General features: G+C 32.5%; 1 protein-coding gene across 1 annotated transcript; it reads right to left on the reverse strand.

The window, feature by feature from the left end:
- Nucleotides 1-6,563: 6,563 nt before the first annotated feature.
- On the reverse strand, nucleotides 6,564-11,060 carry LOC108200713 (mitotic checkpoint protein BUB3.1). The gene is made up of 9 exons (XM_017368955.2): nucleotides 10,844-11,060; nucleotides 10,602-10,732; nucleotides 9,754-9,836; nucleotides 8,999-9,265; nucleotides 8,491-8,566; nucleotides 8,191-8,271; nucleotides 7,156-7,234; nucleotides 6,970-7,070; nucleotides 6,564-6,868 (listed from the first exon to the last, which is right to left on the reverse strand). Exons 1-9 carry the CDS (start codon nucleotides 10,958-10,960, stop codon nucleotides 6,781-6,783), a joined length of 1,023 nt encoding a protein of 340 aa, XP_017224444.1. The 5' UTR covers nucleotides 10,961-11,060; the 3' UTR covers nucleotides 6,564-6,780.
- Between the last annotated feature and the right edge of the window lie 3,172 nt (nucleotides 11,061-14,232).

Below are 14,232 nucleotides of genomic sequence, written 5' to 3' on the forward strand. Positions count from 1 at the left end.
TGAGGAAGGGTAGAAAGATATATATAGGATGTGGAGTGGACAAGTGTTTGAAAGAGGAAGCGAGAAGGGGCGAGAGAAGTTGCGTGTGGTGAGGCGGTGGTAGTGTTACATATGTATTCATAGATTATATTTGACTATACACTAGTACAAAGGTTGGCATTTCTACACGTGGCATCTAAAAGGTAAAAAGTAATTTTAATCTATTTATCTATTGTTTGTTCGGTATGAATTTTATATATTATCTCATTTTGATAGATGTAGTTTTTACGGATTGATCATTATTAAAAAATGGAGTCCGTTAATGTAACAGTGCACTTGAATTATTTGAAATTTTGAATTTGTACGAATAATTTGTTTGAACGTATGAATTTAGATTTTATTTGTAATTAATGACATTCAAACACTGACAATTTGTAATAACAACTTAAATCTAGTCATTTAAATTCATCATTTGAACCGTTTTAAACGCTCTCTTATTTAAATTTATAAAATTTGATGTTTAGTGTGTGTTCACGACTTCACGTACAGTAAAAACTGAACTTTAATATACAAATATCATCATCATTAACAAATTTAGGAATCATTTTAAAATTCGAAAGCCAGAATCATAAAATTTATAAATCAAAACTAAAATTTATAAATCAAAACTGATCATGAATAATTATCAAGTTAAATATAAATCGGAATTTGAAATTAATCCATAATTTTTTTTCTAAAAATTATTATTTTTGATTGATAGTCTTTTTTAAATCTCATATGAGTGAAAATCGAATACAGGACGGTAAATATATGAACAAAATAAATAATGTAGATATGATAAGCATATCCTTTTTGGGTTATTGGTAGGAGTTGAGTACACGTTAGTGTCATGGAGTGAAGTTGGGTGTAGGAGGGGAAGTGGAGGGGGAGTGGTGGGTGTCTACACACAACTAATATTTGCTGTTAACCGGTGGCTTAATTTGCTCGATCTCACTCCATCTTCATTCAATGTCATGACTTCTTCAAAGTCAATATAAATCTCTAGTTTTACATAGACTCGCACTCTTTCTACAAGAAATTGTTTTTCAAATTTTCCATTCAATTTATGGCTACATATTGCATAGAATACACACAATTGACTCACGTTTCTAACTATCTTTGGAAAATTAACTAACCAACTTGGATATATGCCTAGTTTTATTAATTCAGAGTCTAGTCTCGACTGATTTTTAAAAATATATATACACAACAATTATAGTAGTTTTGAAACTTGATTATAGTTTTTATATATTAAATACTCAGACCGACTCGAACTTGTCTCTTATCATTTTGATTTTGATAAGCCTAGAATATCAATATCGTCACGATAGTTTTATGATATACATATATATCATCATATCCCGAGAATAGACTATAAGATAAGTCAGAAATATTATAAATTCATGTATACGCATTGAGGCGGACAAATTTTCAAGCTGTCAATTATAACCTGATTAATTATAGTAAATATGCAAATCGACTCACCAAATTTTTTTACTAATTATTTTAATTCTGATAAGTTCAGAATATTGATACCGTTAATTTTGTGATATATATCGTCATATCGGAGATAGATTATTATACAAATTAGAAAATATTAAAAATTCAAGCCGGCTCATAATATAATATAACAAAAATAATCTCAGTCTTGATCTATAACCAGAAAATATTAAAAACTCGAAACGAGTAAAAAAAATTTACTTGTTCTTTCTGGATAAGTTCGGAATACTGATTCCGTCACGACTTCACGATATATACCAGAAGAATAGACTATAAGGTAAGCTACCACATTTCTTTTACGTGGCAGCAAGAGTTTCTACATCTGTTTTCCTTTTTCATCCCACACATCAACCTTATCCAGCGGAATAATTCCTTTGCGTACATGAAAAAATATCAAAAAATTCGAGAATATTACTTAATTTATATCTGCATGCACATTTTACCTAAAACAGCCTAAACAGTACTTGACAGTTCGGTAGCTGTTCGCATTGTTTGACGTGACCATTTTTTACACTTAAGCTTCCGGTGCTTTATTGCTTCTCAAGTAAAGAAGACTTTTCGAGAAACTTATTTATGAAAAATTAATTTTTATTAATTACAGAATTTTGAATATTTGCACACAATTTTGCATGTGCGCTTCAGGGTCATGCATGTAATTACTCGGTAGTCGGGAGCGAAGGTGTGAGAATCGAATTTTAATTTACGGGAATATTTTTTGGTTTAATTTATAAGCTAAAATACCTACCAAACTAGTCTTGCTTGCCAAGGAAAAGAAAACTAAACCCAGAATGATCCACGTGTTGAAGTACCATGTCATTAATGACGCCAATTAAATACAGTTGACGCTCGAGAATTATTAATTTTAATTGTTGTTATTTTTTAAAAAGGGGAAGCATGGTTTTTATGGCTATAGTCGAATCAGTATTCTACAAAAATTATTCAAATATATAGAAATTTTATTTGCTACGTTGAGGTCACGAGTTCAATTTCCTGAATAGTTCAAGAGTGATTAGACTAACATACTCGAATATATGAGCGAAAATATGAGTTCAATTTCCTGAATAGTTCAAGAGTGAATAGACTACTCGAATGTATGAGCGAAAATATGTTTAACTGGATTCGTTAGGGTGCGCAAATCGAACCGACGCTGATTTAAAAAAGGAAATAATTCCGTGGAACACCTCTTAGGAGAAGAAGAAAATCAACCGCTGTTGAATTTGTACAAAAGAATGGTATTTTCTTTTGACGGAAAAAAAAAAAAATGGTAATTTACTCAGCAATGTGGAGGAAGCATCCGTTTGTGGCTTGTGGGCATCTGCTTTGACCGCAGATCGAACAGTTTACAGTTATATACTACACGATATAAGACGAATATACAACAAGTTGGTAATACTCATTATTTAACGTATTCTTCGGTTAAAGCTTTATAAAATATTATAGTATACTCCCTCCGTTTCAATTTCCATGTCCACTTTGAAGAAAATTTTTTGTTTCAAATTAATTGTTCATTTCAACTTTCAATGCAAAATCATATTTCCAAAGTCAATTCTACTCCACATATCTCTTGTTTATATTTCCTAGATCAATCGCATTCCACATATTATAGTCATTTAATGCATCTAATTTGTCAACATCTACTTTTCTTAAACTGTGTGATTTTTTAAAAGTGGACATCTATTTTGAAACGGAGGGAGTATTATATAATAGAGTATATCTTGTGTGATGTATGACGGAAATATGTTTAAAATTATAAATATTGAAGAGATGTTATATAATTAATTATTTACATATTTCTAGCAAATATAATATGGACACACTATATTATATTTAATATTAGAAAAAGTAAGATGATTTAAACCTTGAACGACCGATAAATACTTATGGATCAAAATTCATAATGTGTCAGTTTTAATAATATAGTATATTTCGTAGACGTGCGTCAATAATTGAAATTATTATTTGTGAGAGAGAAAAAGAGAGAAAATATTTTTCATAGTTTAAGGTTTTGAAAATTTTACATGGCAATTTTCGTTATTTACACATTAATTAATATAATTATATAATTATGCGAGGTCTCTTTCGAAAACTAGCCCCACAAGTTTTTACAAATACATGGTATATATCCATAACACATATCACCACGTTTATGTAATTGTTAATGCCCATTACTTTGGGTACGGAATGGCAAAGCGTATCAACAACTAAGCAACAGCCAACAAGTAGTATCAAAGTTATTCAGTGTTTGCACAAAGAGTGGAGTACACAACTGAAGTCCCCTCGTTTTAGTTTTTATCTCATTTGTTAGATAGTTTAATATATGATTAATTTCGTTTAAAATAATATAAAAGTAGAAGCGATAGTATCACACCAGGATGGCAATATCAGACACAACCCAAACCTGACTCGAACCCGACCCGAACTCATAATGAGATATATTGAGACAAAACCTGAAAATGACCCGAAAATCACGAAATAGACCCAAAATGACCCGAAATTAGAATTTTCTAAAGTAATTTTAGCTTAATCCGAAATCGACCCGATTGCTAACACGAATACGACCGTATACAACTTAATTGACTGATATGGTTAATTTTATCTTCACCTGAAACCGGTCCGATTTTAGATACGAGTCCAATTTGTAATCCGGATACCTAACCAAAATTTAAGTTTCACAAAAATAATAAAAATAATAAAAAGATTTAAAAATATAAATATTATATTTTTACAGAAAAAATCATAAAAACAAGTTAGTGAACTATCTTATTAAGTACTCCCTCCGTCCCACAATACATGTCACTTTGACTTTTTTCACGTAATTTGAGGTGCAAATAAAACATATGTCTATATATTATTTTTCAAATTTTGTTTTTCTGAATAAAAATATAAATATTATATTTTTATTCAAAAAAAGAAAATTTGAAAAATAATGTATAGAAATATATTTTATTTACACATCAAATTACGTACAAAAAATTAAAATCACATGTATTTTGGGACGGAAAGAGTATTAAAATCTGTTTCGCGTTCCCGACCCGGGACTGACCGAGCAGACGTATATGGAAGTGATAATCTTTGACTTCACGGACGTAATAGTACACGTGTTCAAGTTGAGACATGCAACGCCACGCGGCGCTTGTAATCCAGAGCACGCCACGTGTCCACTTTCATGTTTATCATCCCGAGAGTCCCAGTGTTTCGAGACAAGTAAAAGTAAATTAAAAATGCGTAGATAAGTTATTCTGTGGTAGCACAAATGCTGACAAGTAGTAGAAGTAGATGCAAATGATAGATAGAGATGATTAGATGTCATGTGTGTACGTAAAATGGTGGGAAAGTAGATAAGTAGTTTGACTGTTCTCTTCGGTTTCTGGTTAGGTTGGGATGTTGAATTGTTGATATTGTGTGCTTCCACGTGTGCTCGAGGAGGGGTTCTTTTGCTTTTTATTCAGTGAGCTGGCTGCTGCTGGTGGTGATCGAGTGAAGAGATAGACATCTGTTGGTTCGGTTTTGGGTAAAACCAAAATCGGAAACATACGTCCTCGACTTTAAAAATTAAAAATCGTAACCGAATTATCAGTTTCAATTTTGATTTTGATGTGAAACTCTGTTTCGATTTTAAAACTGTAAAAAATTAAATCTACAAACAAACTCTAATTTAATAAATAAATTAGTTAAATAAATTAATTGTTAAGGTGAAATATTGAAATTTAGACAATTACTTGAACAATAAACTATATATAGTATGTTTAAAACGAAAATATAAACAAAATTTTAATTATATAAATTAACTTAATGATACTTATAATAATTAAAATATTTATTTGCTTATTCACTCAGAATACAATCATACTTATATCCTACTAAATTATTCTAAGACATACCATTAGCATATTGTTTGATAGCTCATACTCCCTCCGTCCCCCTCATTTGTTTACATTGGGGGACGGGGGTTCGGCACGCATTCTAATGCTCTCGTAAAACGTAGTTCGGTAAATTATTTTGAACTTTTTTTTCTTCTGTATAAAAATTTGATATTTAAATTTTTATACAAAAAAGAAAAAATTTAAAAATAAGCTATAGAACTATGTTTTATATGCGCATTAAAATGCGTGTCGAGCAGTGTGAAAAAACTGTAAACAAATGAGGGGGACAGAGGGAGTACTATATTATGAGATATTAATTTAGTCTATATATGTTTCTTAAAGACTATATATATATAAATAATATTTATTATTTTTTTAATAATCGGTTCGGTTCGGTTTTTTGCGATTCTTGTTTCACTTAAAAACGGAACCGCATCCATTAGTATCGGTCTGGTTTTAAAATTTCCAATTACGATTCGGCTCGATTTTATGCGGCTCTGTTTTTATCGATTTTTACCAGTTTCAGTTTGAATTTGGTTTTTTGCTCACCCCTGGTAGTGTATACAGGCGGTTAAATATATGATGCCTTCCCTCCGTCCTTACGAGGAGTATATATCGGCGTGATGGGACCGAGATACGTATTTTAATTAAAAAAAATTTTGAATAAAAATTTAATATTTAAAATTTCATTCAAAGAAAATAATTTTAAAATAAATTGTAAAATTATATTTAATAAAAGTATAAAAATACGTGTTGAGTAGAGAAAATAAATATATAAAAATTAAATGAGATATGAAATCGTTCGTTGATCATCCGCGTTTATCTATAAAATATTCGAGTTTAATTTAATAATTATTGAAATAATTATTAAGATTTGAATCAATAATCAGATTGATGAAAACGATTATGCGAATAAATGTGTTCCTCGATCTTAAAGTTATATTTATTTTTATATACCGACATTTCCGTATATTTCGTTGTTATTCACGATTCTTATCACTAATGTACGCAGGTCATGACATTGCTGCAAGAAACTTCATGCCCATTCTAGAAGTGAACAATTCCTAGAATTCTAGAAATTGCCTGTCGATGCGTCGACCGACTTGATAAGTTGCGGAAACTTCGAAAAAAAGAGAGAATATGTTTCTCATCCTCATCTTCCTTTTATCGTAGAATTGAAACTAACGCATTTTAAATGAGATGGAATATAAGAAAGTTCGTCAGTAGGACGAATATAAACACATAACACGAGTTTGGTCTAGCGCACACATGGGTATTTGTTTGGTGCTGATTTACTTACAATACATATAAGGAACAGAATACTCATAACAGCAATATATTAATATAAGACATAACGTTTTATGTCCGAAAGTACCTACTAGAAGCAGTACAACACAGTTTAAGGGGTAGGATTTGGGAGTGCTTTCGGCTTTGGTTTCACTTCAACTTCATTTACATTGCGCACAAAGATGGAATCTGGTTCATGGCTGCACAAAAGAACACAAAAGAATATAGACATTATGTTACTGAATTCGTTGCACATGAGGAAAAGACAGGATGAAGGGCATGAGACAGATGCTATTCTTACGGTTTTTCTCCCTCGTCGAAAGTGTAACTAGATGCGACAGCCAACAATCCGCCATCTTTGCTGAATGATAATGCAGATATGCTTGAGGGGTACTTGGCATACTACAAGTACCATGAAGATAATATCAGAAAATGAATATTTGCAAATCTTCAAGGATATATAAATCCGTTGATGTGTATACTGTACCTGATACAACCGCTTCTTGTTGTTTCCATCCCACACATTCACAAAACCATCAGACCCGCCCGTTGCAAAAGTACCATGGCTGCAAAATTTTAAATTTAGAGAGACAAGTTCAGAACTATTAGCACAACAGAGGACATTCCTAGTGTTAAACTGTCAAGGCATTTCAGTAGCCAATAATCATCATACTTATCATTGTGAATAAACTTCCCAATGATAATGTAAACAAAAAAAAAAAACAATTTTCAACATAGAAGCAGGAGTATAGCTACATTGTCAAAGTACTGCAACCATGGCAAACAACTGACCAACACTGAGCAGTCTACTATAAGTTAATAGGGATACATCTGGAATTGCAAGTTCTGTGTAGGCTAAGAGTCGGCTTCGCATAAACAATAAATAAAAAGATCGAATAAGAACAACTATGATCCACTATTTAAAGCATAATGAATCTTTATATATGTAATAAAAATTTGAACAGGTTTGAAAATCCTGAATCTTTAAATTTATAGATTCAAGAGATTAGAGTCTACAAATAGGTTTTAATACTTTAAATCTTCGTGGTTCTAGCATAAGTTTATATTGAAGCCAGACCATTAATTTAAAACATATATCTCTAACTTTGGATTACAGAAACGGGGAATGCATTTTCAATTTTAGACTGGGTGCGAGTATCATGCAAGTTGTGGTTTCTTGAGAGTTCAGATATATGTCGGGTTTGCACTCCCAAATTCATCTTTCAACTACTTAAACAGTAGTCAAGTAATCTAGTTCTTGAGTGTTCCAAACTCAAGTAGAGCATATAAGAGCCATAGATCATGATATTACTTAAATGCGGATATAAGTGTCTACAGTGTACCTATCTAACTAAATAAGTTCTCAAGCCAACATCCTAGTTCAGCCAACTGCTGAGGTAGATAGACATGCAGACTGCCAAATAAAGACTTAAGAATGAGTTTTGCTTTCGTCCTGAATAAAGCATATAGCATAAGAAAAAAATTATAAATGACATGTCAACAGTATAAAATTGAAACTTACATGGGGTGAAATGCAATTGCATTTACAGAGTAGACTATGTCTTTACCATTTTCTGATTGTCGATGACACTTGAAGGCATATCTGCAAAGTTTTGTGGCCAAGCAAAACAAGGAGTAACAGTGAGTTAGATTCTTCAAAATTTACACATACTGATCCTCGTAAAGTCTGGACTGAAAAGGTTTACTCTTCGCAGATTCCAGACTGTCTACTCAACAGCCAGAACTTGGGACACACACACACACATATATGTATACAAGTAAATCCATGTTTATGGCTGTCTATAGAGCAAAGCGTTCATACTTTTTGCTTTGACCAGCTTCAGATAGATCAAAAAACTCCATTGCAACTCGACCTTCCACTGAACTAAGAGCATAACCTGAAAATCATAGCTCTAGTAATATAACTCATAGCAACAAGTTTTCTCATATCCAACAAAACCAAACTAGCTAGTGAATAAAGGAACTTTATTATTTAACTCCTGAACATATTTATTGTTTATAAAACAAATATTCCAAGTCCTATTGCAGTACCTTCTATATCCATCAAGTAGCTAAATCACCTCATTGAACTTTATTCTAGGAAGGTGTTTGAAAGCAAAAACCAATTTACAACTTTTCATTAGGATAGCAACTAGTTGCCAAAGACCACAAAAAACGGTTTGATTGTCAACATGCCATTTTTTAGTGATAGAGAGAAAACAATAGGGTCAACATACCATCTTTTACTGATAGATAAATAACAATACCCCCGACAAACGTCATATATTCGACAAGAGGAAAAAACAAAACAAATGGTTTTTAATGCAAACCTGTTCCATTGGGGTAACAGCGGACACATCTGGTTTGGTATTTCAAAGAAGATGTCCTTTGTTGTTCAGGTCGAGACATATTCCGCAAATCATACACATTCACCTTCCGCCCAGCTGTTGCAACCACCAAACGATGGCCAACACAAGAAAGAGAATAGACACGCTCAGGTTGATAATAGGTTCCAACCAGATGGCTTTCCTCCCCACCAGTTCCTCTAGGATCCCAACACTTAACAGTTTTATCCCAGCTACCTGTGATCACCTGCCCTGAAATCATAATTTGGTTAAAATGTGTTGCCAACTTACCATACTTTACTGGATTAGGAGAAAGAAGATAAGTGATGCAGTTTCACTTTGCAGATTAATTGACGTAGGGATTTGAAAATGTGAAAGATATCATGTCAATGAAATGAGATGCATTGTGAAATTCTGAAATTTGAGGAAGAATAAAAACAAGAAACAGATTGGACTGTCAGTAAATATGTAGTATGGACTTGATTCAGTTTGTTAAGTATTATGGCTTATGGACTTAACTTTGCGTCATAAAATTATATAATTTTTTATTATGTTTATATTATCTGGCAGCCAAAAGTCGCAGTATCCATAAACAACTGATTTTAGCATAGACTTGACAAATAGAAGGAACAATATTAGGTTCCTTCTTTTGGTCAATTAGGTGCTGCTCTGCATCATCAAAGCAAAAATGGGAAATAAAATCAATTTGAAAAGTGAACAGCTTTAAAAACTGAACCAACCTGTCGCATTTGAATACTCAACACAGCGTACTGGTGAATCATGCTTTCCTAATACATCCTCTTTCTCATTGTTGAAAACAAGCCTAAAAACATCAAGATTAAAATCAACAAGCATTTTAGCTACAAGTTAACGAAAATATCTACACAGAATGATTTAATTGAAGTTCATAAATACTATAATCATTTCACTTTGTTCCTAATCAATACAATATTATCACACATTGTCAATCTCGTAACAGAACAATTCATTAGAATACAATAAGAGGTTTGAAATAATCACACCTTATCAGGTATCATTCTGTTTCCAAACAGTACAATATTTTTTGAACTACGCGTTATAGAGGTCCGCAACAGTACAATTCAGAAATATCAAAATTAGGTCACAAACCATTGCACAACCACAATATCAACTAAACGTACATTATCAAGCTCCATACCTGGACATTGGACAATTTAGCACACACAAATCCAAAACATTTTAATATCACCTCATTACGCCCTACGCATCACAAAGCAAGTTAACAGCTAGATTCATACAAAATATAATAAGATCACAAACGATCACACAACATTATCAAAAAATCAACTAAACGTACATTACCAAGCTCAAAACAATACGATTCATCAAAATTACAAATCAAAAACAATACTCTCAGAAAATTCATGTTAGTTTACAAACGACCCCACAGGTTTATCACAAATTCAACCAAACCTCACATTATCGAGCTCAAAATGATACGATTAAACAATACTAAAGTAGATCATACAATCAACAATTAGGTCACAAACTACACGATTTACCAAAATTAGAAATTAAAAAGACACACTAGATCAGTAAACAATCATACCGCCTCACGGTATGATCAGCACCGCCACTAAACCCTACAAAATCATCCTGAAAACAGCAATCAAGTACCGCACCACCGTGCCTGAACTCTCCTCTCAACACATCGGACCTTGCATCGTATAATCGAACAGTCTACAACAAGAAACCTTTAATTAATCGACAATACAGAGATATATAATGAAGGAAATGATATAAAATAATTTAATTCGATTAATTTGAATTATATGCGTGTGTAGTAGTTACTTTGTCCCAAGAGGAAACGAGGAGATTGTCGCTGTGACTGGAGAAGGTGAGACTGGAGATTCCGTCGGCCGGTGGATCTTTTAGCTCCCGTCCGAGCAGCGGTGGCACCGTCGACATTTGAGAGAGAGAGAGAGAGAGAGAGAGACGAAGAGAGAGAGGGAGGGGATAATTTTGAAATTTGAGTTGGGACTCGGTATTGTGAGTTGGTGTTTGGATCGGGATGTATTTGAAATAAAATGGAGCGCGGACAAAATACAAAATGCTAGAAAAAAATTGCAATCGATAAGATTTGTCTTCTTGCGCAGGGGGAGCAAAACCGGATATCCGGTTCGGCTATGAATTACTTATAAACGGGATCTTTGATTTTTTGATTTTTCGGATCACTAAATGTTTATCCCGTTCAACAAGTTTTTGCTAATATTTAACTTCACTCCTTTGAACAAGTTTCTTCCTCTTTCTTGTGGTAACCCTTCTGATGGAAAGTCCCAAATCTAGTTAATTATTTTGTTTTCGTCTTAGTTTTTGAATAACACTTCTTCTCGGGGAATTTATTTCTAAAACCATCAAAGATTTTGTTGTCTTTCTTCCAAAGCGGGTGGATTTTCAGTCTAATTTCTCTTTTTTTTATAGTTCTGCTCTAGATCTATTCTCGGGAGAATTCTTAAATCTAAAATCATCAAAGATTTCGATGTCTTTCTTCTCTGTTCAAGCGGTTGGATTTTCAGTCCGAAATCTTTTGTTTTTGTGGTTTTGCTCAGATCTAAGGTTTATCAATCTTTAGTTGTTATTTCATTTTGGTGTAGTCTCTCTTTGGTGAGAGTTAGGCTGTTTCTCTTCTTGATTAGAGTTTTGGTTATTTCTTTCCTTTGTTTGTGAGAGTATGATTTTTGATTTAGTGATAAAAAGCCGTTAAGGGATTGCAATTATGGTCAACAGCTCAAACATGATTAATTCCACCGAATGTGGAGAAGAGGGTACTTGTAAATATCTCATCTTTAAAAAATCGCGTGATTCCATGATGAATGAATTAATCAGCGATTGCTATTTTATGTTTGTTTGACACGACTCTTTTGTAGATGCCGTATGTTTTTTTAATTATTGAATTAATTTTCTACCAAAAAAACTATAAAAAAAGTATGACAAGTACAAATCAATCTCCAACATAAAAGAAAACAACCAACTCCAGTGAGTATGTCAACTTGATTTAACGTAGTCAAGATCCAATAGATTACAGGATCCAACAGATTACAGATGACTACGTGATGAGTGTTCTGTTCACTGGTCACATTTAAAGGAAAAGACGTAAAACCTAAGAGACCTCGAGTGTAATAAATTAATACACGGACTCTTATTATTCTATTTACAAAGTTAAATAATTTTTATATATTATTTATAAAATTATTTTTATTTTAAAAAAAATAAAATCAGATCGGATCCGAATATCTGGTTTGTTAATTAAGTGTGTGAGTGTTTAGGTCGAAACATAATAGAATAGAGATGATGTAATTAAACAAGATTTTAAATTTTTTTCTTGACTAGACAGATGATGTGAGCCCTTTTTGACAGAAATAAATACAATGTAATTATTCTAAAATTCTGATATATCAAGTGGTATTTCATGAAGTGCACTAGTGCAGTATTTTGGGATCAACTAAAAAAGTCAAATGAACTCTGAGATTTCTATGATAGAAACTAGATCTAAAAGATACAGACAATGAAGATGCCAGATTATACAGAGCTCTCCAAATGCAAATTGAGATTGATAATGAGAGGTTAGGAAAGTCAAGAAAATTAAGAAGAAAGGACTAGATCTGCTCAGACTAGAGGAGCACAAAATCCTTGTAATTTCTCCAACACTTGTTTAAATTTTGTTCATGAAACTTATTACTTATGATTATAATTTCAAGTTCTTTAAATTTATATGTAAAAGTGTTTCGTTATCATCAAATGTATAATTTATAACTGCAACTTCTCTAGTCATAAATAGAGAAGATTGTTAGAAATACTTTATTTAATAATAACATAATACTTAGTGCATTTTGTAATATGTCTAAGTCTTTTGTAATTATCAAAAGATAGCATGAGTTATTCGGTATCCGTTGATTTCTTATCAACGGATAAGTGTTTTTGTAGCATGTTCAATATAGTTCATCAATCAACGGATAAAATTGATTGTGTTAGTGTTCAAGTCTTGTTATCCATCAATGGATATACATAATAAGTTAATTGGTTAATTGTAAATATGTTGTGCCTTGTAATTCTGCATTAGTGAAGATGTTCGGCAGTGGCGGACCCAGAAATTAATTTTATTGGGGGCACATTAATCAATAATTCTTTTTAAAAAAATAGGATATAATGAAAACTTTTTTTGAGCAAATGATATAATGAAAAGAATACATTATTTCACCTTGTTATAAACTAATCCAACTTTAATGTTGATGGGTTTTGATAGACTGGGCTTGATAAAATACTTACATAATGAATCTCAGTATTAATATTAGCATGACAGTTGTTTTTCACGGGACACTAACTAATCCATACAGTAGTATATATAAGCATGGGCTGAGAATTGACTGGGGGCCCATGCCCCCATAACCTACACTGTAGGTCCGCCCCTGATGTTCGGCGATCAATGGATAACACAGACGAACTCTCAATGGATAAATACACTTTCAAGGGATGAACAAATTATCCATTGAAAGTGACTTAACACAGAATTGACAAATCACATGGGTTAATTTCACATACGTGGACATGGAATCCAATTTCAAAACTTAAAGAAGAGAAAAAAACATTTCAGTTTTAGGAACCCAGTCTAAAATAAAGGCAATTCAGAAAATTTGCGTAAGACAAACAATGAAGAAGCAAAAACGTACTTGATCTAGAAAATATGATTATTTTGTTTCCTAGTAGGTTTTGTAAAACTTAGAATATATAACCAAGTTGTAACAATACTTTGTATGTGTGACCAACACTAACATCTTCAAATTTCTTGAAAACACAAAGTGCTAAAAAAATATGCAATTATGTATTTGTAAAAATATCATAGATTCTGTTATAATAAAATAAAAAATATATAAAACCTACCGCCAGAAATGAAGAGATTTAAGATTAAGTGGTTCTGATTGAACTATGAACAAGTAAGTTTTTCGTTTTGTCTACTTATTCCTTGAGATACTACTCGCTTTTCAAAACTAACAGTCTAATTATTTTAAACTCCGGCGACCCAAACCGAAGGAGTGTGAAGTAAGGGTCGCCCCTTATACGGGTGACCTGTGCTGTGGGGTGTAGGGGTAAGGGTCGCCCCTAGCTCCGGCGACCCAAACCCTTGAACCCTCCCCTCCATCCAAGGCCGCCCCTCCTCTGGTCGACTCAAATTCAATTTTGTT

Source organism: Daucus carota, chromosome 9 (assembly GCF_001625215.2).
Source record: "Daucus carota subsp. sativus chromosome 9, DH1 v3.0, whole genome shotgun sequence".
Lineage (NCBI taxonomy): Eukaryota > Viridiplantae > Streptophyta > Magnoliopsida > Apiales > Apiaceae > Daucus > Daucus carota.